Source organism: Cetorhinus maximus, chromosome 12 (assembly GCF_964194155.1).
Source record: "Cetorhinus maximus chromosome 12, sCetMax3.hap1.1, whole genome shotgun sequence".
Classification (NCBI taxonomy): domain Eukaryota; kingdom Metazoa; phylum Chordata; class Chondrichthyes; order Lamniformes; family Cetorhinidae; genus Cetorhinus; species Cetorhinus maximus.
In genome coordinates, this window is record NC_135890.1 from 15,110,405 (window position 1) to 15,137,170 (window position 26,766).

The following is a 26,766-nucleotide window of genomic DNA, read 5'->3' on the forward strand; positions in this document are numbered from 1 at the left end:
TAAACTATTAAAAGAAAGGGCAAGTTCAATCAGCCCAAGTTTGCCATAAGCTCTCAGGAAGCACTTGTTTACACAAAACGAGTGATAAACACTGGGGCAGAGCTTCAGATAGGGTCACAGAGACAGAAATCTTTAAGAAAGTTAATAAACATCCTGTAATGGAAAGACCATATGTTCTTTCTAGGTGCAGGAGGTTAGATAGATGGGGCAGTCCTTGTTAATTTGATCCCAATCCAGTTGAGTATGAAACTAGACATTAATACTTTTCTTGATAATAGGTTTATTTACAGCATGCAGTATAACATATGCCTGCTTCCTACCTACTAACCCGTGTCCCAGCAGGCTCTGTTTACAAGTACTCCAAGTACTCAAACAGTGCCCTTCACATGTGTATCTTAACAATATAATTAACATACAAATAACAGCCCTGCCCATCTTGTGAGCACATAGGTTTGCATAGATGATCTTGTTAGGAATCAGGAAAATGCGATCAGTTCCAGGCTATTTTTGCTTTGTTTTATACGAAGGGAGGTTAATGGCAACCCATAAACACACTCCCACTACCATTGTCCTTTAATCAAATTGCAATCATGTTGTTCAACAACTGTTCAATACCAAGCATTTAAAAAAATGAATATGCTATCATTGTGACTTTCAGAGCTTGTTAACAGTACATGTAATTTCATAATGCGGTTAACTACAGAATGTAACACTGAAAAAACCTCTTCAATCTTTTAAAAGTATATTCTATCATGGGTTTTGGCATTGCCAGCAAGGCCAGCATTTGTTGCCTCTCTCCAATTGTCCACTAGAACATGGTGGTGAACATTTTGTAGCTTGTTCCTGCAACCCCCAGACTTACTGTCAATTTGAACACTGCTCCAGACCCTTCCTTTTCTATCAAGTTTATTACCTTGTGTGCCGCTTAAGGTCACCTCTTTTCAAAATTAGGAAGTCCAGATATCGAGTTTTTTTTGTGCCCAAGTAAACATCGACAGTTAATCTGCTCCTCCTTCCTGCTTCAAGAGCCCCATGAGTTCCATCCAGGGAAGGGCAATAGCGGTTTTGCATCGAGAAAACAAAATGTCCATTCCCGAAAACAAGCAGCCATCAGCAGCGCTTCTCATTCCCACCCTCCCAAAGTGAACTGGTCATTTTATTCACTTGCTAAGCCAAGTGCACCAGACTCACCAACCGAACCATTGCATTCTATTTGTTTGTTAGCCTTCAAAAGATAAATACATTGTGTTGTGCATTCTTTAAGTGGGAGCTCAAACCTCAAGTGCCAACAAGCTATTTGACCCCCATTCTCACCCAAAATATGGAACTTAGCCTTTCCAGCAAGGGACTCCAAGCAGCAACATAAGGCAAGACTCTGAAGAGGTATGTTGGACTCAAAGCATGAACTCTATTTCCCCCTCCACAGATGCTGCCAGGCCTGAGATTTTCCAGCACTTTGTTTTTATTTCAGAAAACCACAGTATTTTGCTTTTAGTAAAACCAGACTCAGTTTGGTACTATGATATAAAGGTCCCAGGTTAGCAGACATCAGTCAGGACAGGCCCAAAAATCACTGACGAACTGCTGCTGGGAGAAGAGGAGGGCTAACACAATGAGGCTCAACTACACCCGCCCCAAACCCGCCTGTTAACTAGTCTCATGAACTAAACAGAGGCATGAAGAATCTCTGGTTAAAAGGCTACCAGAGAACTCTGGAACAACAGCCAGCTAGAACTTGCAGGTTTCAGCTTGACACCATGAGCTGCTTTCAAAGCCAACCACAATGACGTGAGTACTTGGCACCAGAAGTGCAATGTGGAGAGTCAGCCATCGAGGCAGAGAGAAGAGAGATGGATCCCTCATGCCCCAAACTGAACCCCCCCTACAAGACTCAAAAGCTGTCACCAAGAGAGAAGCCATCAGGCGAGAAGGGGAAGTGAAGGCAAAGAAACAAAGCCCATTTGAAATTTGTTGTAAAACTGATAGCTGGCCTGTTAATATAAATATTTGAAAAAGGTGTTTGAATTTCTATTTGTTCCATTCGGGGCAGTTACAAGTCTTGAAAGCAGAGTTAAACTTATCAAATCAAGCACCTGTACAAATACTCGATTAATTTTGAAATCAACCAGCATACACTGTCAGGCTTGTGATATGTACCATGTAAACAGTTACCATGGATGGCTTATTTACTGAAACACCACGTGCAAAACTGAGCGGTGTTCCTGTTGTATTATTTTCAGGAAGGTTTTATTGCACTCCCACAAAACATTATTTTTAAATTTACAAACCATGCTAATCACTAGCTCCGATTAGCAGCATCTAAAGGAGTTACTGAAATGTTGAGGGAGATATGGGAAGTGCATTTAAAAACTACAGTGTTATGTTTGGAGCAGCCTGCAAGTTATGTTGTGGAGGAGTGATGGTAGTTCCCAGGAATGGGGTTAGAGGGTGAACAGAGGAGTACGTGCGCCTGTGCCTTTGGTAGAATCATGTAAACAGAAAAAGGCCATTTGGCACATTGTGTCCATGTGAACTCTTTTAAAGAGGTATTTAATTTTCCCCCTTCCACTACTCTTTTCCTAAAGCCCTGCAATTTTTGCCTTAGCACAACTATGCCCCACTTACATCTGTGTGGTCCACGTGTTCACTCGCAAGGGTCAAGGAAAACATTTATGAAGATAATCCTCAGAGTACAAGGCAGGGAGGTGGAGATGCTCTGCAGAGCAGAGGTGGCTTTCTCCCACATATATTTTGTGAAGTTAAATCTCACCACACCATCAACGTTGTGGTACACTCCACAATGATTCCTCTAACTTCGTGCCATCCTTTTCTCAAACCAAAAGGCCTCAACAGAGAGAGAACTCCTTCCAGCTGAAGCCAAAATGGCCAATCTCAGAGCTGAAGAGTACACGTGCTGCTCTCGCAATCCTGTTTTATGAGCCTCTATTTAATATGTAAATCAAATAATAGAAATCTCCAGACATTAATCACCACAAAAAGAGAGAGAGAAACTGTCATCAAAATCTCAAAACACAATTAATCCTGACACTCGAGAGTCATTAAAATTAGCTCAGAATTAAATATTTGTTACTTGACTTGAGAAGCAGAATCTAGATATCACTCAGTAATCAAAGAGGGAATAAAATGGAGGGATTAATTTACCATTGTGTTCCAATTATTAAGCATATAAACCTTTTAGAATAACATCCCCTCTTTGCAGTCAAGTCAAATATGGTTCCGATCTCCTGAAGATTAATCCAATTCTCCACATTAAAATTGCATGTTAATTTTGCTTTCCGGAAATCTCATAACCTAATGCTGGTATTGAGCAAACTTCTGCAGCAACTGTGGCTTCAGGCATAGGTGGGCTCTCAAACCAGGAGGGATAGGCTGTGGTGGGGCAGCACAAAAAACTGGAAGCAGCATCGAGGATGTACAATCTACCTCAACCTTCTGAATCATCAGTTGTTAACTCCCAATTACACATGCTGCTCTGAGAATCTAGGATAATGTCAAATGATGCAATTTCAGTGACAATTATTTTCAGCAATTTCTAATTAAAACTGTTCCAAAATTTTTTTTAAATTATTCTGAAAATTATTGCTCGCTAAACGAAGTTCCATATTGGATCCAGGCTGATTGACTTTCTGCACTCTTACCTTGCAAAAAGGATTGTGGAATTTTTTTTTGTGAATGGTTATTATTGAATCGTTACAATGAAACCGGACCACTGAAGCGGTACAAAATAACTTCTATTTATATAGTGCCTTTGATGTAATGAAACATCCCAGGACATAATGATTAACTGGCGAGATCTCTGGCGGCTGCTGCAGATTGGCACGAAGTTCCCTCACTGTGAGGGTGCAGCCTGCCATGATGCAAACAGGCATCACCATCCAATCATGGGGCAGAGGTGCAATCCCACTGTCTGCCAGTTTCCAGCCTCTCGGGGGAAGGGTTTGGGTCTTGCACATCCCCTGGCCGCTCAAGAGAGACAAGGAGGAAAAGTCCTCTTTTTCAAAGAAAAAAAATCACTAAAAGAAAAATTGTACGAGAAAAATGCAAAACGCTGACTTTAGCAGTGATCTGCTCACTTGGGTATCTGTTTGCAGTTCTATCTAAACCATGCTTGGTTACCGGTTATGCTGATAACCACAACTTGTCTTATTACAGTATTGGTTTTGTGCCTCTGAGTTTTCCACGCACACAATATTGAGAAATTACATTTTGAGCACTCTAACCCAGGGTCTTATCTCAAGGATGCTTTTCACATGTGCAACTATCTGAAAGCAGAACAGGGTCATACATTAACTGGACTGCAGCATAAAAACATTTAAAATCCCAAACGCAGTAGAGATTTCATTTCTCCAAGATATAGACAGGTTCATCAGTCCTTATTGCCTCTTCCACACCATGTATCAACAGTCATTCAAACTGGGACACGCTAATCCTTTGTCCTTGGAGTCCGGGTTACCTGCTCACCAAGATACATGTACATGTACCAGGGACCACATATGGCCTTGGTGAAAGAATCAAATTGCTTTACATCTATAAAGGTATCACTGTACACAGCACGTGTTACTCTGCAAAATACATATAATCGCAGTCTAAGTTAGCATTTGTGGAGTGGGGCCAGGTGAGAGCGCTGAGTGGCAGCAGTCCTTGGGATTTGGTCGTTTGAAACCTTGGACCACAGACTCAACATATCTCAGCAACCTGTTTGCAAATGCAACTGTCAGCAGCCAGGCATGAGCATGCCCACCAATCTTGCTGTTTAGTTCGTTTAGAACTACATAGACCTAAGAGTCTGAATCTTGCCTCAACAATATGCTTTCATTTCAACAGCGAGAGAAATCCCTTTCCCAGTCTAGCAATTAGCAAGCTGTGGTGCCAACTTTAGCCAAAACAAGCTGGCACGGTCAAACAAATCCACCCAAGGAATTGTCCATTCAGCTGGGCTTCCTTCCATCTTCTTTGTTGGAAGGGAAACTTTTCCAAGAAGTTAAATTTTAACAAGAAGCATCACTGATAAGTTTACGCTCGAGCCCTTGGTCACTAACTCCCTGCACCCCCAAAAAGGACATAAATGCAGAACTGCACAAACCCAAGAATCTGAATCCTGCCTCAAGGTTTGTTTTCATTTCAACAGAGAGTGAAATCCCTTCCCCAGTCCCGCAGCACTGACGTTGACGTAAATTCTAGGCACAGTTGTTGGTCCCAGAAGATGATGTTTATGCCATGGAATACAGCCTGAAAGCGTATCCACACTCAGTACTCAATGCACTTTAACAACTAGACTTCCAGCACCAAACGCGAGGCGTTGCAAACGCCACTTCACACATCAACAACCCCAACCTGAGGAAAACCAGCTCTCCCTACCTTTTTAAGCTTTCCGCTCTTAGTTCCCACAAACACCAGGGAATGGTCGTTGTAAACGTATGAAATCACTGAGCTCATTCGGTCTCGGTCCTCGGAGAACAGCGGGATGCCTTGCATGAGAGTGGAGCCACCTAATGGAGCATTAATGTCCAGTCCACAAAAGCTGTCGTCTATGGGAACAGGCTGCAAGGAAGATAAGGAGGGACAGTGGTTAAAGGTTACTCAGTAACAATCAAACGCATTAATGTCTGTTTATTATCAGTCATGAAAATGGATTGGATGATGATTTGACCCCATCTCATGGAGACCAGTGCTGGAACAAAATCTGCTTCCAGAGGGAATTTTGCTCCACTGATATAAATCCAAGCAGGGCTCAACCAAAAAAAAAGAAATTATAGATGAGCCATGAATTTTTTTTGCCCTGTTGGGCAATGAGCATTGTGTGCACATGATAAATCCCCTCATTCTACCCCGCCGCATGATAAATCCCCTCATTCTACCCCGCCGCGCGATAAGTCCCTTCATTCCACCCCGCCGCACAATAAATCCCTTCATTCCACCCCGCCACACAATAAATCCCCTCATTCTACCCCGCCGCATGATAAATCCCCTCATTCCACCCCGCCGCACGATAAGTCCCTTCATTCCACCCCGCCGCACGATAAGTCCCTTCATTCCACCCCGCCGCACGATAAGTCCCTTCATTCCACCCACCGCACGATAAGTCCCTTCATTCCACCCCACCGCACGATAAGTCCCTTCATTCCACCCACCGCACGATAAGTCCCTTCATTCCACCCCACCGCACGATAAGTCCCTTCATTCCACCCCGCCGCACGATAAGTCCCTTCATTCCACCCCGCCGCACGATAAATACCTTCATTCCACCCAGCCACACGATAAATCCCCTCATTCTACCCCACCGCGCAATAAGTCCCTTCATTCTACCCCTCAAATCTATTACCATTTGGTATGAAGTAGTCAGAATTCTGTTTTGGTGCAGCCAAAAACCATTGATACTGGGACTTGGTTATTTTTCCCCTCAGACACGCTTGAACTTTCCCCTTGGAATTCAAAGTATGACAGCACAATGCACTCCAGGGTATACCGTCCAGAGGTCAAAGCAGCTTTACACCAGCCCTTGTGCTGGTTACAATTATCTTGGGTTGTTTTTTTAAAAGCGATGTTGATTGAGGGATAAATATTGACCAGTACATTAGGAAGAACTCCCCAAACTCTGAAATAGTGCTCTGGGATCATGGGGTTCACCAGAGTGCATATGGGGGCTCAGTTTAATGTCTTAGATGAAAGATGGCACCTCTGACAGTGCAGCACTCTCTCAATACTGTACTGAAGTGTCAACCTTCCAAACATATTTTTTTCAGCAGCGCCTAAGCTGTAGTGGTTCCAAAACTAAAGTATTGGAGGTTATAAATAGATTATTGGCTCATACTGCAATTTGAAACCATGTGTATTTAGGGAAGGGCCTTCAATTTTAATTTACAATACTAATCAATAGCTCTAATAGGCTTATCTGTTTCAGTGTGCTTGAGGTGTGACATCACCACCATGCAATAGGAAGATCTCTCTCTTTAAAAAAAAGTATTCTATCCTAATGTCAGATAACTAGAGGGAAAAAGGAGTATGAGACAACATTTGAAACCTGGCATCATTTTAGACAATAACCCTCCTCTAGCTGTGGTTCAGTGGTGGAATCAAGTTGCACTCCAGAGACTGGAGCACAAAAAAAAATCTAGGTCGACAGACCGGTGCGGTACTGAGGGAGTGCTGCACTATCAGAGGTGCCATCAAAATGATGCCCAGTTTACCCTCAGGTAGGCATTAAATATTATGGCACTATTATGAAGAGCAGGTGAGCTCTAACCAATATTCACCCCTCAACCAACATGTCAAAACCAGATTATTTGGTCATTGTCATATTGCTTTCTGGGGAGTCTTGTCATTTGCAAAATGACTGCCATGTTCCCTACATTACAAACAGTGACTGCATTTCAAAAGCACTTCATTGGCTCCAAGGTGCTTTGCGTTGTCCCAAGGTAAACTTTTTTTTTACATCGTAGCCAATGCTAAACTAGCTGGTTTCTACCAGACAACTCCCCAAAGAAGAAAAAAAATTGGGTCTGGATCCTTTCCATTGCCATGGTCGTTGTTATCTGTGCTGGGTGAGGAATGGTCAAGTTTCCCTTCCAAAATACAGCACTTGGCAATTACAAAGCATGGAGCAGCTCGATTGAAGAGCACCATGATCCCACTGGAACAAAAAACAGGATTCTTTTCACAGCTTAAGAACTATTTTATCCCCAAAGAGGAACACTGGTATGATTCTAAATCTTAATTGAACTATGTGCTGCTCATCGGCCAATTGAAAGGCACTGCCCAACACCTGCTGCCCACAGTGATTGATTTTTTCACTTCCATTTATGTCTGTACTGCCTTTATTTAGACTGCGATGAATGCACACAGGGCCAGACTAATACCGACGAAGGGCACAACAAGGTTAGCAACTAGTAGAAGCTCTATTGTTTTTCCTGACAAAAATGAAAACAAAACAACTTACATTTATAGAATGTCTTAAATGTCAGAAATATCCTGGGAAAGAACGAAAATAAAATTGATAAAAAAGGAAAATCAAATGATAGTTGCCAAAGTTTTCTTTTCCCTTCAAGGTCAATCTCTCAAAGAACGCCAAGTGCGAACAGAACAAATTAGGCTTCCTATAATTCACACCAATAAAAGAAGCAGTGACAGATCTCACTGAGATAGGAGTGGTTGGCACACACACACACATCACCTCAGATAACCAAGTTTAAATCCAACTGGGGCGGAATGTTGTCTAGGTTCCTAGACAGCATTGATATGGACAAACTTAACCCCACCAGGTGCGGACAAACCCATTGGACAACTGAGGCCATCAGAATGCCTGAGGAGAAATGGAAACATTTACATTTTCTCTTCAAGAGCTCTTACGAGTTTGAGGTGTTGGCAGATTATAAATTTAACCTCCACCTCAGGCCAATGCTATATTAGAAATAAGAAAGCTTCACCCTGAAGCTTCAGTAGAAGTTCGTTGATGCACTGCGAAATTTTGCTTCTGTTCAAACAATTTTCTTCCCTAAAATTCAATGGAGTTTATGATTTCATGGCCACCAGAAGCCCCCTTGCATTCTCTCTGGGATGAGCAGACAAGTGTTGGCAAACTATTTCATTATGTGAAGATCAAAACTAACCCAAGTCCAGTCCTAATGCAACATTTGCCATGCACACACACACCAGTGGCGCTGGTTCATGATCAACTGCAGGACACTCCTTTATAGTTCCTCTCCAAACCCAGATACTGAAGCTAATTTAGTGTCCCAGCCGCTATCGGCCATAACAACTTATATTTATGCATCATTCTGACCTAAAAAAAAGTCTGAGTACTTCACGGGGGAAATAAGTCTGCAACTGAACAGGAATAGTGATAAAAAAAGCACAAACAAATAAATTATAACTCTCAGCATGACAGGAATACACCTGTGACATACAACAACAAGCAATTACCCAAAAAGAGATACGTGAGACTGTGCAGGACTTGAAAATCAGGACACAGGCATTGAAGTCAATCCATTGACCGCGTGTGGCATCAAGGAGCCCTAGCAAAACTGGGGTCAATGGGAATCAGGGGGAAAACTCTCCACTTGTTGGAGTCATACACAGTACAAAGGAAGATGGGTTGTGGTCGTTGGAGGTCAATCATCTCAGTTCCAGTACATCACTGCAGGAGTTCCTCAGGGTAGTGTCCAAGGCCCAACCAACTTCAGCTGCTTCATCAATGACCTTCCTTCCATCATAAAGGTCAGAAATGGGAATGTTCGCTGATGATTGCACAATGTTCGGCACCATTCGCGACTCCTCAGATACTGAAGCAGTCCATGTCCAAATGCAGCAAGACCTGGACAATAGCCAACTTGGGCTGATGAGTGGCAAGTATCATTCACACCACACAAGTGTTGGGCAATGACCATCTCCAACAACAGAGAATCTAACCATCACTAGGAATCCTCTGGTGAGTAACTCACCTCCTGAATCCCCAAAGCTTGTCCACCATCTACAAGGCACAAGTCAGGAGTGTGATGCAACACTCCCTACTTGCCTGGGTGAGTGAAGCTCCCACAACACTCTAGAAGCTTGACACCATCCAGGACAAAGCAGCCTGCTTGATTAGCACCCCTTCCACAAACATTCATCCCTCCAACACCAATAAACATTGACAGCAGTGTATACCATCTACAAGATGCAACACAGAAACTCACCATGGCTCCTTTGGCAGCACCTTCCAAACCCACAACCACTACCATTGTTAAGATGATATAATAGTTCTCAATGTTATTGGGATTTATTGCAAAATGAAGTAATAGTGGGATATGTGTGAGAGAGAGAGGGAGAGAGAGCAATTTAGTTGAATTAGAGGCAGCTAGTCTGAATGTTTTGATCTAAGAAGAGAGCTTAGGTTTGATATGTTAAGTAGATAAACATGGGGAAGTTTAGAAATGTAGGTGTCAAGGGAACATCTGCATTTTGAAATAAACCGACTAGATTGTTTTCAAAGGAGGGGTGAAATGTGTCACCTAGCCAGGTGAAGTTTAGAAAGGGTGTGTTTATTTTTCCCAAAGATTACTGGTAAAACTTAGTGCTATGAAAGGGTTTTATTATCAGGGAGATAAAGTCCAAAGGCACAGTGAAATAATGGGCATTTGCATTCAAAGGGAAAAATATGTATAAAAGGAAAAAGGGCTGTGTGTAAAGGAAAGCATTTTTAAGATTTTACAAGTGTGAGAAAAAGCCTTCAGCATTCGTGCCTCAGGCTGTTGTCTTCCCAGGACTGAAGTTAAGAAAACTCACTTGGAAGTCAACTTGTTCAGGGTATCATGCTTCTTTGCCTGGGACTTTTAAAATCTATGTGTCCTACTGTTGACTGAATGAAAGTGGAGTTAGATTGATTAGGGAATTTAGAAATTATCATAGCAGTAATTTGAAGATCTATGTATGTATTTAAAGTCATTTCTTCTATTAATAAATGTTTAATCTAGTTTTGTTAAAACCTATAAGACTTGGTGGTCTTATTACGACTGAATTTAGGGCACACATCTCAAAATGTATACAAATTGCAAAACAACTTGTGGCAGTTGTTTTAAGTTTCCCTCTGGGATTTGAGCAACTCAGCATTTACCATCAGCTGTGCCATAACACCATCTAGAAGGTCAAGGACAGCAGACAGATGGGAGCAGCACCACCTGGAAGCTCCCATCCAAGCCACTCACCATCCTGACTTGGAAATATATCTCAGTTCCTTCACTGTCATTGAGTCAAAATCCTGGAACTCCCTCCCTAACAGCACTGTGGGTGTATCTAAACCACATGGACTGCAGAGGTTCAAGAAGGCAGCTTGCCACCACCTTCTCAAGGGCAATAAATGCTGTCCTAGCCAGTGATGACTACATCCCGTAAATGAATTTTTAGAAAGTGAAGGGTACTGTCAAGAATATTAGGTGTGGGGTGCATACAGGCTGCAAAGTCATGGGTTTGGTAGAGTTTTCAGACCATAAGACATAGGAGCAGAGATAGGCCATTCTGTTCATCGAGTCTGCTCCATCATTCAATGAGATCATGGCTGATATGATGATCCTCAACTCCACTTTCCTGCCTTTTCCCCATGACCCTTGATTCCCATACTGATTATAGATCTGTCCACCTCAGCCTTGAATATACTAAATGACCCAGCCTCTACAGCCCACTGTGGCAAAGAATTCCACAGATTAACTACCCTCTGAGAGAAGAAATTCCTCCTCATCTCTGTCTTAAATGGTGCCCCTTACTCTGCAATTATGCCTCCTGGTCCTAGACTCTCCCACAATGGGAAACAACCTCTCAGCATCTACCTTGTCAAGCCCCCTAAGAATCTTATATGTTTCAATAAGGGTCCCTTTCATTCTTCTAAACTCCAATGAGTACAGGTCCAACCTACTCGACCTCTCCTCATAAGAAAATCCCTCCAAACCTGGGATCAACCTAGTGAACCTTCTCTGGACTGCCTCCAATGCCAGTATATATTTCCTTAGATAAGGGGACCAAAACTGTTCACAGTATTCTAGGCATGGTCTAACTAGTCCCTTGTATAGTTTTAGCAAGCCTTCCCTATTTCCTGTTCAACTTGTTGCTAGCTTTTTGGGATTCACGCATGAGGACCCCCAAATCCCTTTGTGCTGCAGCTTTCTGCAATCTTTCTCCATTTAAATATTATCCAGCTCCTCTATTCTTCCTGCCAAAGTGCATAACCTCACATTTTCCCACATTATATTCCATCTGCCAAGTTGTTGCCCACTTACTTAACCTGTCTATACACCTCTGTAGGCTATCATCATCACCACTTGCCTTCCCATCTACTTTTGTGTCATCCTCAAACTAGGCAATAGTACATTCATTTCCCTTATCCAAGTCATTAATATATATTGTAAATAATTGTGGCCCCAGCACTGATCCCTGTGGCACTCCACTAGTTACAGGTTGTCATCCTGAAAATACCCCCCTTAACCCAACTCCGTCTTCTATTAGTTAGCCAATCCTGTATCCATGTTAATATACTACCTCCAACACCTTGAAAAGTGGAGGCAGGCAGCTTAGCAAGGAAACTGAAGGAAGCAGAGACACCCAAGTTGATGGCCTTGATTTGGAAAATAAAGAATTCCATGAGCTACTGTTATGTAAAATCATCAACGAGAAAGGAAGAGTGAAAGCATGACAAAGAGAAATCTGTGACTGTCCTTGTCCTTCAGTAGAACCAGATGTTGCCATGGAAAACAAGACACACATCTGGTTGAAGTAGTCAAACTAGGCCACCTGCGCACCACATACAAGTCCAATTGAGTTGAAAAGGAGCACAAAGGGGGCCAAGAGTTCAAAAGGAGCTGGCAAAGTAGAGGTGACTGAGGGAGTTCGGTCAGGAGGGAGGAGGTGCTCCTTTCCTTTCCTACCTTTCTTCAGAAAGAAGATCAGTGGCCTTGGTGAGCCAATTAGAAAAGTGTAATATTTTAAAACAAGTAGCGATGCTTGGATTTGACTGAGAAGCACCAGGAATAAGGGAGATTTAAGGCCAGTATAATAAAGTAATATAAATAATCCAAAGTGAAATGGAGTTAACGTGAGGGAAGTAGAGTTCAGGCATGGCAGGGCAGCTCAGTTGAGTGGAATGCATGTCCTGTAATATGTTCAAAGTCATGGACGCTACCAGTGTCCCAGACGACCACACGTGCAGGAAGTGCAGCCAGCTGCAGAAACTTGGGGCAGAATTTTTCCGTCAGCGAGCTGGGGGCGGGGCCCGCTCGCCGACGCGAAAATGACGCGGGATAACGTCGGGCGGAACCCCCGATGTCACCGCGCCCCATTTAAATATTCAGGAAGGCGGGGGGGGGGCACAGCGCGATCAGCTGTCCGCCCACCGACCTGTCAATGGCCAATTGAGGGATGAGATTTCATGTCGGTTTTAAAAATCTTTAATAAAGTTTCTGTGATATTTATTAACATGTCCCGTCTCATGTGACATTGTGACATGAGGGGGACATATTAATGATTTTTTTATTTTTCTAATTTTACACTTTCAAAAACTTTCAGCGATCTCCCTGAGGCAGCACTTAGCCTCAGGGAGATGTGCGCTCTTTTGCACGTATGCACAAAAGAGCACACTCTGGCAGTTGAGAATCCCCCCGCCCGCACAGGAAGCGGGCGGCCCGGCCACTTAAAATGGCGGCGGGGCCCGTTTCGGCAGTAGCGATCGGCTGCCCACCCACCCATCAAGGGCAAAATTCTGCCCTTGAGCTCTGGGTTTCAGAGCTCGAGCGGCAGTTGGAGTCACTGTGGCGCATCCATGAGGCTGAGAGCTACATGGATAGCATGTTCAGAGAGGCGGTCATGCCGCAGCTTAAGGGCCTGGAGACAGAGAGAGAATGGGTGACCACCTGACAGCACAGGAGGAGTAGGCAGGTAGAGCAGGAGTCCCCTCAGACCCTGCTCACAAATCGGTTTTCCGTTTTGGAAGCTGGTGAGGGCGCTGGTTCTTCAGAGGTGCGCAGCCAGAGCCAAGTTTGTGGCACCATGAGTAGCTCAGCTGTACAGGAGGGGAGGAAGTAAAAAAGAGCGAGCAATTGTGATTGGGGATTCATTGGTTAGGGGAACAGACAGGCGTTTGTGGCTGTAGACATGAGTCCAGGATGGTATATTACCTCCTTGGTGCCAGTGTCAAGGATGTCACAGAGCGGCTGTTCTTCTGGGAGAAGGTGAACAGCCAGAGGTCGTGGTCCATATTGGTACCAATGACTTAGGTAGGAAGAGGGATGCAGTCCTGCAATCAGAATTTAGGGAGCTAGCTCAAAAATTAGCAAGCAGGAGCTCAAATGTAGCAATTTCTGGATTACTCCCAGTGCCATGTGCCAGTGAGTACAGAAACAGGAGGATAAAGCAGATGAATGTGTGGCTGGAAAGATGATGCAGGAGGTAGGGCTTTAGATTCCTGGGACGCTGGGACAGGCTCTGGGGGAGATGGCACCTGTACAAGCCAGGCGGGTTGCACCTGAACAGAAGTGGGACTGGGTTCCTTGTGGGGTGTTTTGCAAGTGCTGTTGGGAGGGCTTTAAACTAACTCGACAGGGGTGTGGGAACCAAGAGAAAATATTAGAGAGGAATACCACACTGCACAAAATACTGGGAGGGGCAGATAGCATTAGTATAGAGAATAGTAAGTTAATAGGTAAAGTCAGGGTAAGGGAGAAAGTAACAAAATCTAAATCAGGGTTACTATGCATGTATGTCAATGCACAAGAGTAACTAAGATTGGGGAGTTACAGCTGCAGATTGCCATGTGGAAATATGATGTTGCGGTGATAACAGAGACCTGGCTCAAGGAAGGGCAGAACTGGGTGTTAAATATTCCCGGGTACAAGGTGTTCAGAAGAGATAGGAAAGAAAGGAAAGGAGAAGGGGTGGTGGTATTGGTTAAGGAGAGCATTGCAGTGCTGGTGAAAGAGGATACTCCAGAGGGTTCAAGGACAGAATCAATTTGGCTAGAGCTAAGGAACAAAAAGGGTGCAATTACATTGCTCGGTATAGTCTATGGACCGCCAACTAGTGGGAAGGAGGTAGAGGAACAAATCTGCTGGGAAATTACAGAGAGATGCAGGCATATTAGAATATTTATAATGGGGGACTTTAATTACCCGAATGTAGACTGGGACAGTGGTAGTGCAAAGGGCGGATAATTACCCGAATGTAGACTGGGACAGTGGTAGTGTAAAGGCGAAGAGGGGCAAAAGTTCCTCGATTGTGTTCAGGAGAATTTTCTACAGCAGTATGTGCCCAATCCAACCTGGTTCTTGGAAATGAGGTGGACCAGGTAGATCAAGTGTCAGTGGGGAACATTTAGGAGACAGTGATCATTGTATTGTATGTTTTAGGATGATGATAAGAAAGGCTGATAGGCAATCCAGAGTAAGAAAAATTAATTGGACGAGAGCTGACTTCGATGGGGCAAGAGCGGAGCTGGTCCAGATAGACTGGAATGAAAGATTGGTGGGGAAACCTGCAATAGTTGAATAATGAGCTAACTTCAAAAAAGAATTGGTTCGGGCACAGTCAAGGTATATTCCATCAAAAGGGAAAGGTAGGGCAAACAAATCCAGAGCTCCCTGGATGAAAAATGAGATAGAAATTAAGGTAAAGAAGAAAGTGCACTAATGACAGGTGTCAGGTAGAAAATACAATTGAGAACCAAGAGAAATACAGAAGGTTCAGAGAAGATGTGAAAAAGCATATTAGAGAAGCAAAGAAGGTTTATGAGAAAAGACTGGCAGCCAACATAAAGGGGAATCCCTAAGTCTTCTGTAGACATAAATAGTAAAAGGGTGGTAAAAGGAAGATTAGGGCCGATTAGAGACCTAAAAGGGGATTTTCACATGGACGAAGGGGCCATGGCTGAGGTGTTAAATGAATACTTTGCATCATCCTTACCAAGGAGGTAGATGCTGCCCAGGCCATGGCGACAAATGAAGAAATTCTGACACTAAAAGGGTTCAAGACTGATAAGGAGGAAGTGTTGAATAGACTGTCGGTACTTAAAGTTGACAAGGCACTGGCACCAGACGAGATGCATCCAAGGATATTGAACGAAGAGGCAGTAGAAAATGCAGGGGCACTAGCCATAATCTTTCAGTCTTCTCTAGATTCAGGGGTGCTGCCAGAGGACTGGAGAATTCCAAACATTACACCCTTGTTCAAAAAAAAAGGTTTTAAGGATAAGCCTAGCAATTATAGACCAGTCAGTTTGACATCAGTGGTGGGCAAAATTCTAGAAACAATTATTCGGGATAGAAGTAGTCACATGGGCTGATTAGAAATCCATGCTGGCTCTTTCTTAAGAGGAAATCAAGTTTAACTAACTTGGAATTTTTTTGTAGCGATAACAGAAAAGGTCGATGAGCGTAATGCTGTTGATGTGGTGTATGTGGACTTCCAAAAGGCATTTGATACAGTGCCACAAAACAAACCTTTGTAAGAGAAGTTATTACTCATGGAATAGAAGGGACAGTAGCAACATGGATACAAAATTGGCTGAAAATTAGGAAGCAGATAGTAATGGTCAATGGATATTTTTCAGGCTGGAGGAAAGTTTGTAGTGGAGTTCCCCAGGGGTCTGTATTGGGACCCTTGTTTTTCCTGATATATATTAACGATCTAGATCTTAGTGTGCACAGGACAATTTCAAAGTTTACAGATGATATGAAGCTTCGGAATGCTGTGAACTGTGAGGGGATGATGTGGAACTTCAAGAGGACGGAGACAAATTGGTGGAGTGGGCAGATAGGTGGCAGATGAAGTTCAATGTGGAGAAGTGTAAGGTGATGCATTTTGGTAGGGAGAACATGAACAGACAATATAAAATAAGGGGTGAAGGGGGTGCAGGAGCAAAAAGACCTGGGTGTATATGTGCATAGATCATTGAAGGTGGCAGGACAGGTGGAGAGAGCAGTTATTAAAGCATACAGTATCCTGGGCTTTATTAATAGGGGCATAGAGTTCAAGTGCAGGGAGGTTTTGCTGAATTTACGGAAGACACTCATTAGACCTTAGCTGGAGTATTGTACACAGTTCTGGGTGCCACATTATAGGATGGATGTGAATACATTGGAGAGAGTGCAGAAGAGGTTTACAAGAATGGTTCCAGGGATGAGAAACTTCAGCTATGAGGAGAGGTTGGGACTATTCTCCTTTGGAGAGAAGGTGGCTGAGGGGAGATTTGATGGAGATGCTCAAAGTTAAGAGGGGGCTGGACAGGGTAGATAGGGAGAAGCTGTTCCCATTCGTAAAGGAGTCAAGAATGAAAGGGCACAGATTTAAAGTGATTTACAGACGAATCAAATGTGACGTGAGAAAAAATTTTCACACACAAAGAGTGGTTCGAGTCTGGAATGTACTGCCTGGAAATGTGGTGGAGGCAGGTTCAATCGAGGCATTCAAGAGGGCATTACATAATTATTTGAATCGAAACAATGTGAAGGAGTATGGGGAAAAGGCAGGGCAATGCCACTAGGTCATAATGCTCATTTGGAGAGCCAGTGCAAACATGATGAGCCAAATGGCCTCCTTCTGTGCTGTTAAAATTCTGAGATTCCGTGATATCTGGCTTAGGCACAAAGATGGCTTTGGTGAAGCAGTAGCATTGATCCACCATTCAGAATCTGAAGGAGCGGAGAGCATGAAAAGTGTAAGGAAGACAATTGGGTGAGTCAACTGGGTGCCAGGAAAGGAGCGCAAAGCAGCTCAACGTTAACAGCATTATCAGAGTGAACGTGATGGATAGCAGACAGGATGGGACAAAGAAAGAGACTATCTTTAAGTTGAACACCAAGGGTGATGGCAGGATAGATTTCAATTGGTGGAGTAATGCCACAATGTGGAACATTAGCAAGTGCATGGTGCAGTTAGAGTGAGGAGGGGAAGGCAAGTACGCCAAATAAGACCGAGACAAATAGAAAGACACATGCCCTTAGGCCTAGTGTGGTAACCAATACACATCTTTGCGAAGACAATGAAATAGAGTAGTTAGAGCATTAAACAAAATGGGAGCAGAGTTAATTGGAAGTAATCAAATAAAACTAGGCGGGTGTGCTAACTTAGCTCAAGACAAGAGATTTGCAGTCACTCTTCCAGATCTATTGACTCAAACTTTCCACCACTGGGTTCATTTACCATTCCCCACACCCCACAAAACTCGAGCCATCCCAGCATCCCAGTTTAATTTCCACACCTGATACCAAGAGTATAACTCAAAGGCCCTAAAGTCACGAAATGAATCACCTTCAGCCTCGCAGGTAGAGATTTTAAAAAGAACACTTAATTCACAGGCGATTTCTCCCACTCAAGTTTCAAACATGATAAAATTAATAACGTTTCTGATTTCCTCACAAACCAGAAAAATGAATTAGTAAATACCAAGTGGCTATTAAAAGATAGCTGTACTGTTTTGTCGCTGCACAAATTAGGTCACATCACTGCAAATGAGCACTTGGCCATCATATGAAGAATTTACTGCACACTCTTCACAGCCAGCTGGCCTCAGAAGCTTGTGGGTTCAAGCCTCAAGTGAGGAGTTAACCGAAGTCAACACATCAGTGAAGTACTAATCCACTACTTCCCAATGATGTATTTAAGGGGAAAACTAGATAAGTGCATGCGGACCAAAAGGAATAAAAAGGATATGTTGGTAGGCTGAAAGAGGGTAGGGTGAGGGGATGCTCATGGAACATAAACACTGGAATGGACCAAATTGGGTCTGAAGGCCCTGCTATAATTTATTTACAATTCTTTGTAAAAACCCTTTGAATGAAGTGTTAAACCATTGCCCCATCTGCCGCCTGAAAAGAACTATTTGAAGAAGAGGAGCAGGGAGTCTTCCTGGCCAATATGCCTCTCTCTCTCTCTTAACACACACCAAACATAGGCTAACTGGTCATTCATGTATTGCTGGTGATGGGTGGAAAAGGATTGATTTTAAGCAATGAAAAAGCATCAAATATGCTTCAAGCAAACAAAAAGAAACTCATTGCACAAGAGGGTGTCCTAAGTAAATATGTTAATTAACTTAGGTAGGAGTTGCATTTTTGTTTTAAGAGCTTTCAATTTCTCTCCAAGGATTGAAGCTGTGTGTTCAGTTTCACAAGCACCAATGATCCAATGCTTCATCCAAATGAATGTCCTTCATGCACATTCCTAGAAAGCAAATGTTGGTAGACTCTGCAATTGTCTGACGCGATCCTCAGTCTCATGGACACCTACAAAAAGGGCTCATTACATTGGCGGTCAGAAGAGGGAAACGTGGCTGGAAAGATTCAAGTGCCCAGATTGCAAAAGAGAGTGGCCAACTCAGTCCCGTATGCTAAGTTCCACGCTACACTCCCAAAGTGCCAGGTTGGGGAACAGGGTGGGCAGGAAGGAGGTTGAAAGATTAGCTTCTGATTTTTATATTTCTCTCCCTTCCCACAGCATTTTTGGACGTAGCACTTTAATTACTCCAGCAACTGCACATAGTTATAGCAACTTGTGCATATAGCACCTTGTGTATGTAGCACCTTTAATGTAATAAAACAGGAGTGTTAATGGCATTAAAATTTGACACCAAGCTCCATAAGGAAGTATTAGGATAGATGAGGAGAGATGACTAAAAACTTGGTCAAAGAGGAGGGCTTTTAGAAGCATCCTAAAAGGATGTAAGACTGGTGGTGAAACAAAGAGTTGAGAGAGAATATTCCACAGTTTAGAGCCTAGTCAGCTGAAAGCACAGCCACCAATACTGGAACAATTAAAATTGTGCCTATGCAAGAGACCAGGGCAAAGAGATCATAGAATTCTGTACAGCTGCGAGTGGTTACAAAGATAGGGAAGGGAGCAGCCATGGAAGAATTTGGAAACAAGAATGACAATTGAATGGATTATCTAGACCACGTTAGAGTCGAGATTTGATTTGGCAATGAATAGAAGGCTGGGGTTCACCTGTCAAGTTTGGAATTTAGTTCACTTCAAAGGAAAAAAAAAGGGGCGTTGAGTTGAGGGACCTCTAACCCTTTCCCCTCACAAAGGGTAAGTTCCAAGCCATACTCTTGGCACCGCTTACAATGCAACTGCTGGCATCAGGAACTTGACAAAATCTGAGCACACAATGAGTAGCCTATGCTTTAACTCTCCACGACAAGGTGGAGTTAGAACAGATACTGCACCACCAGGCTGTGTGCCAACAAGACCCCTTGTCTTCCTTGGAAATGTTTGGAGTACTTGTTGTGGAAGCCTGCCACACTTGTATAATTGATCTCCCATGTGCGAGGGTCACTGGGCAGTGGGGTATGGAGGTCATGTGCCACTGTTGGAACATTTCTCTTCCTATGCCTGCTTCTTGCTCCCTCTCTATTCCTCTTGTGTTTCCTGCTATTCTTTGTGACCCAACCATAATTACTCCATATTATGCAACATCTCCAATGTGACAATGAGCTGAGACTCATGGCTGAGGGGGAGGGGGGTTGCTGAGTGGCAACTTCCAGATGAACTGTTATTCAATCCAAGCTGAACCACCAATGTACTGAACAGTCTGAATCTGTAACCTACTGAATAAGGCATCAGATAGTTTCAACCCTGTTCACACTGTTACATAGAAACATAGAAAATAGGAGTAGGTCAATCGACCCTTCGAACCTGCTCCACCATTCAATATCATGGCTGATCCTCTATCTCAACACCGTATTCCCACTCTCTCCCCATACCCCTTGACACCTTTAGAGTCTAGAAACCTATCGATTTCCTCCTTAAATATATTCAGTGACTTGGCCTCCACAGCCCTCTGTGGTAGAGAATTCCACAGGTTCACCACCCTCTGAGTGAAGTAGTTTCCCCTCATCTGTATAAAGCCTCATGGCATGTGGGTATTGCTGGCTAGGCCAGCATTTGTTGCCTATCCATAATTGCCGTTGAGAAGGTGGTGGTGAGCTGCCTTCTTGAACCGCTGCCATCCATGGTGGTATAGGCACGCCCACAGTGCTGTGACCAAGGAGTTCCAGGATTTTGACCCATTCTGCAAGGTTAAACCACAAGGGAAGTTGACACAAGTCACAAACATTTTGCAGTTTCCTGATGTGCAATTTAAGGTATTGCAGTTTTCCTACTCACGCAGAGAGTTCCAAAGCCCTGCAGCACTGTGCAGTTTATACTGGCATTTACCATTTCCCAATTTATCACTGGTTTAGCAAAGGCAAAACACATGCTAAAAGCCACTAAACAATGTATTCCAGCGATTGTAATTACAGATATTTATCCATCACTCCCAAACCCAAAGGGAATAACTGATTCTTAGGTTAAATCCAAACTGGGTCCCTGGACCCTAATAGATAAAAACAAAAAGCTAAAAGCTACTGCGGATGCTGGAAATCCAAAACAAAAACAGAATTACCTGGAAATTACCTTTTAAGAATTACCTTTTCTTCTCCACCGATGCTGCCAGACCTGCTGAGTTTTTCCAGGTAATTCTGTTTTTGCCCTGGACCCTAATCTACACTTGGTTCAAGAGGGAGTACACACAGGCTGATCAGATCTCTAAGCTTTTCTCCACTTGTTGATTTTGAAGTGTATTTCGCTGTTACTGTACACTGGGGCACTCATTTAATATACACCTCTGATCCGAGTGGCTTCTTCGAATACAAGGGATTACTGGAATGATCTGAATATTTACAGGTGATTCGTACCGGGAAGAGTTTGAAATCTACTCAGCGTCTGCACAATACACCAAGCTCTGACTACACACACCACACAATAGCCGCACACACACACACACACACACACTTGACACCTTTCCCTGCCTGGAGTAGATGATGTATATTCATGTGAAACGGTTAGGGGAGCTGGGAGCACACACTCTCTCTCTCTCTCTCTCTCTGCAAACACCCAGAGCCTTACCGCGGGAACACACGGGATGTCCTTCACTTTAAGCCAGGCGAGGTCCAGGAAGCCCTCTCCCCTGTAGCAGGACTGCAGCCGGTCCTTGATGCGCTCGTTGATGGAGCTCAGCACGAACATGCAGAGGACGGACTCGTCGGGGGCTTTGCTGCGCCTCTTCTGCCCCTTGGAGAAGACGGCGAACAGCACGTCGTCCTGGTCAGGGTGGATCCCCAGGGACCTGGCCAGGACCGGGCCGGCTTTGGACAGGTGAGCGGCTTGCAGCAAGCGGTACTCCACGCCGTCTTTGAGGCAGCCGATAGGCATCTCCACGTAGGAGTTGAAGGTGGTGTCAGCCTGGCACAGGCGGACCAGTTTGGAGGTGTAAACCTGCTGGCGGCTGGAGCCGGGTCCAGCGTTGACCAGCTCGGGCTGCAAGGTGAGGAAGTAGACGAAAGCCGAGCTGCTGAAGCCGTAGATGTAGTAGATGTCAAAGTCGGGGATGACGGTGAAGGTGTCGGACGGGATCTTGATGAGGGAGGCCAGGAACTCGTCCTGGAAGACAAAGGAGAACATCTCGTCCGCCTCGGGGTTGCTGGCCAGCAGGCGGCTGGAGATGGTGGGGAAATACTCCGGCTTCCCATCCACCGCCGTGGCCACGAAGAGCTTGGCGTCCGAGCCCTGGTCCGAGACGATGACCCCGAAGACGGAGCCGCTGTCGTTGACCCTGGACAGGTAGTGCTCCTTCTTGTGGAAGGGCTCGCCCAGCTTGAAGAGGTCGTCCAGCCGGAGCAGCTTGCAGATGCCCTGGTACAGGCTGCCGCAGGCGATCAGGCGCCGCTCCCCCTGGTCGATCAGCAGCATCTTGTTGACGTTGTCGGTCAGCCGCAGCGGCTCGTTGCAGGGCTGCACCATGCGGGGAGGGTAACAGTCCGGGTTATCCTCGTCCGGCCCAGTCTGGTGGGTGACCAGGGGCTGCAGGTCGCTGGACAACTTGTAGATCCTGTTCACCGCCCCCAGGTACACGCTGCCCGTCCTCTGGTCCACCACCAAGTGGTTGAAGACCCAGTCTGGGTGGTCAGATTTGAAAGTGTTATACTCCTGGTTAATCAGCACCCGTCCGGAGGAGGAGGAGGAGGGGGAGGAGATCAGGAGCAAATGGAAGATGAGACAACTCCGGTTCCACCTGATTGTCGCCATTGTTTTTATTTTGGGGGGGGTGGGGGGTGTTGGTGGTTGGTGGGGGTTGCCAGTTGTTGGTCTTGATTCTGGCTGGCTGCTCTCTCTTTTTAAATCCCAATTAATTCGCCTAAAATGGACCCACGTCCACACATCCGATCCTCAGCATCGTAAACCTGAAGGGAAACAAGAGAGAGAGAGACAGAGAGAGAGACAGTGAATATCCAAGTTGATTCTTAGACAGAGTCCCTCACTGCTTGCCCAGCCAGCTGGGCTGATTCGGGGGCTGAGAGGAGGCTTCTTAGCTCCCTGCCCTGCCCTCCAGCCTGTGTCTCCCTCACTGCCCTGCCCTCAAGCCTGTGTCTCCCTCCCTGCCCTGCCCATCTACTGTGACCTCCCTCCCCGATATGTTCATTCACTCCCGAGTCACTCCCTTCAACCAAGTCTTCTTGTCCGTTTCTAGCTGCTGCTTCACTCCACAGGTGACCATGAGGAGCCCGGCAGCCTAACGTCAACGGGCAACTTGTCCAAGAGCAGAGAGCCCCCCGCCCTGTGTCAGCTCGAGTAGTAAATGAATTAAAATGTCAGCAATTCATTACATGGCGCTTCACACATTAAATAGAAAATCTCGTTTAGGGGCCTTGCATATTTTTCAAACCCATGTTTAAACAATACTGGAGTAAACTGTAAAATTACTAAAAACACTGAATACTAATTAGGACAGTGTGTTCAAACTCAGAGATAAAAACACAGAGCAAACTCAGGTGCTTATTTAGATTTTAACCCATTTAAAAAGATCTTATTTTTTTTTAGAAAGAAAAAAGCCAAGTAACCGCCTGAAATCTGCCTGGGTCAGGGCCAACCTGGGGTGCAGTGTCCTTCTGCACAAACACCTGTAAGTGACAGACTCTGCTCCACACCCTTCCTCAATGTCACTCCGCCGGAGCGTTCGCTTTAAGAACTCGGTCGCTAGGCTGAGGTCACCGCCCACACCGAGCTCTGATTTGCTGATCGCCTTATTAGGAGGGGGCGGGGAGTTAACCCCAATCTCAGCGCTCGTTGGTCGCCCGTAATACCCATCAGAATATGGGGCTCGGCTCCTCAAACAGAGCCTTCTAGTTTTTAAAAAGGGGCAAGGAGCAGATTAGCGGTTCAATTCAGGGTTTCATCAAACAATCCGTCACTCCCAATTGACAGAGCGATGTATCAATGTTGCAGCTCAATATTTCCAATCAGTACTTCAATAAACTAAAATTACACCGTTTACCGCAGAGAGGCTATTAAGACTTATTTCGATCTAGAGGGCCTTTCTATAAAAGCACAGGAAACTTTGATGCAGCAAGTGCAATCTGAAAACACCTCCATTTAATTGATAACAAGAGGATGCTGAGAATATAATCTCACTGCTGTATATCGCTGCTGCTCAGATTCACTGTCCTGGTTCATGATTCAGAGGCGCGACTCTCTCAAAGTGTCCCCACTCACACTTAGACCAACCGTCTCTTATCTTCCCCGGGGAGACAACCCCCTTGCTAATCCCATTTCAAACAACGGGCGCCTTCTGGACCCATCCGCTGTGGATCGGGTCCGGGGCTAAACCGGGGACAACTGCGAGAAAGCACGGGGTTGAATATTTCACCAACAGCCGCTCTCATCGGAGTCCCGCTCCCTTGTGAGGATGATTCGCGGTGCATGGGGTCACCCCCGCACCCCCCCCACCCACCCCCCGAAATCAGTGAACAGAGAACTGCTGAAGCTATGCTAACTGTCAGCAGGATCCTAGATGAGAACTCCCTCTTTAACTTGGCCCAAAGTGAGGGGGCACTCCCTCCCCCCACCCACCTCCCCCCCCCCAACCCCAGGCCACCCCACCCCCAGCCCCCTCCCCTAAGCCACCCCACCCACACCCCCACCCCTTGGCCACCCCCTTCTCCCTACACAGGGTGGTTGGATAAGCCAAGCTCGCTCCCTGAAGTCGAGGTGAAGAGGGTTTTTACTGCGCAACCGTCAAACATATTAAAAAAAAAACTTTTCATTATCTCTGAAAGAACCGAACCCATAACTTCTCAGCGGGACGCGCGATATTTCATTTCAGATTTAAAGTGGCGTTAATTATATCGTTTCATGAAAACCTTGGCAATGCCTATTGTATTTCTGTACTGCTGAGTGTTTCGATTCGATGCACAGTGACTGGCATTTTAGGTGGTTGGAAAACTGGATTCCAATTGGAGGTATCCAAGCGCCTCTGGACTTTTGAGCCAGTTTCAAGCGGCAGCATCTGAAGGTCACTTGAGAGCTTCTCGAACACTCTGGGCTGCGCTGACAGATTGTTGGGAGCCACACTGATCCTTTGGATGAAAGAATACACTTGGACCCGGGGCTCGGTATTTTTAGCGTCACAGTGACTGGCCAAGTCCACCTCCCTCCCCAGGGAGGGCGGTCAGCCAGTCGGAGGCTAACTCCTGCCTCCTGTCTGTTCCGTTTGTCTGAAGTTCAGGAAGGCAAAGTAGGAATAGATCTGACCCACAATGTCTGCTCCCCCCTCCCCTCCCTCCCCCAGCCATTGATAAGGGGAGACCTGAAACCAAACGTCATAAAACTCCCCCACCCACCCCGTCAGCCAGAAAAGACTCTTTAGTGACCGGTTTGTTGAGGACACCATCCCCACCTCACTGAGATCGAACTACCGAAGATATTTGTGGCCCTTTATCAACATCTCTCTGGGAAAAGAAACCATTGGCTTCGCGGCCCCTTTGAGCTTTGTCACACTCCTTACAGAAGAAAAATATCGCCGACGCTGTAAATCCGAGATCAAAAACAGAAAACGCTGGAAATACACAGGTCAGCCAGCGTCTGAGGATCACTTGATCCACCTCCTCGCAGCTCCTACCCGACCTGCTGAATATTGCCGGCTTTTCCCCTCCATTTCACTCCCCTTCGCATTCTGACGTGAGAACTTGCTTCGATTTATATCAAAACTCGTTCCCCCCTCTCGCATCGCACCGGCATTTAGCGGCGAGCTGGTCACTCTCATTGGGAGGAGTAATTATAAACGCGAGATGCAGCCTACATTTGTGCTGTTAAATTGGGGCTTGTCCTTCAACTGAATCAATCCGAATATGTTTAGACATTCAACACTCCTACCGAGTTTAGAACTCGCTGTTTCTCAATATTAACCAACAAAAAACCTATTGGACAGAAGATATATCTTCATCGTCTTCAGGGACGAATTGTCACCTCCTTGCCCAAAAACTACACAATGGGGGAAAAGAGGGCTTCCTTTAGGCGGGGGGGAGAGAGAGAAGGTATTTCTATTTATTTCTCTTTCTATCCTTTTCCCCCTCAGCCCCCACAGGGCCATCGGTCACTTATTTCTATGTTCTTTCACAGAGTGCTGACCCTTGTTCTGCTATTAATACATTCTGCCATCTTACCCTTACGCCGCTTTCAGCACCTTTAACGCCACCCACCATTCACACTCCCTTGGTCTTGTGTCCATGACATCTTTGTCAATCTCTCCTGAGCTCCCACCTATCGCTGACCTATTTTTGCTCCACCCCCCTCTCTTTACACAATGTAAAACCCATTACATTTCTACTCTAGCTCTGAAGAGAGTCATATGGACTCCCAACATTAACTCTGTTTCTCTCCATACCTGCTGCCCGACCTGCTGTTTTTTTTCAGCATGTTCTGTTTTTATTTAAAAGGAGGGCTTCCTATAATCCGATGGGTTTTACCGCGAGGTGAAGCAAAGTCGGCAGTAAGGCGTTTCAGAGACTCCAGTCATCGTAGAAGACGGAGCTCTTTAAATGGACGATTCCCATTAAAATTAAGAGTCATACTTGGAAAAAAAAATCGATGACTGAGGCGGGTAAGAGTCTCCTTAAACCCAAGTTGGAACGCCCCGCCACAACCAGCTTGGATCACCCGTGATTCGGTTAGCTCTGTTGGGGGTTTCTGCCAGGATCCCTGTCACACCCCGGTGGCCAATACAGATCCAAATTTTAAAAAAAAACAACATTGCAGGATAAAATCTGGTAAAGCCCCACTTGATTCACTTCCCGACACAACTGTCCCGCCATCAGCGCACAGGCGACCAGAACACAGTGCTCGCCCATCGATGCACCGTCGCGCCGCGCAACCTGCCCAATACCCTCCCTCCCACCCAAAACCCCAGTGCTTCAACTG

The 26,766-nt window shown here is 45.1% G+C and overlaps 1 protein-coding gene across 5 annotated transcripts in view; it reads right to left on the minus strand.

The window, feature by feature from the left end:
* plxna4 (plexin A4) overlaps positions 1-26,766 on the minus strand; it is a 675,025-nt gene that overhangs the window by 642,144 nt on the left and 6,115 nt on the right. For 4 of the 5 annotated variants that reach the window (XM_078553048.1, XM_078553047.1, XM_078553046.1 and 1 more), the window contains exons 2-3: positions 21,421-22,754; positions 5,380-5,562 (exon numbers count right to left, since the gene is read on the minus strand). In XM_078553048.1, the coding sequence (XP_078409174.1) occupies positions 5,380-5,562; positions 21,421-22,599 (1,362 nt within the window). In that variant the 5' untranslated portion in view covers positions 22,600-22,754. Of the gene's footprint in view, positions 1-5,379; positions 5,563-21,420; positions 22,755-26,505; positions 26,619-26,766 lie in introns of those variants that run through there. The other variant, XM_078553049.1, reaches the window with a different exon arrangement.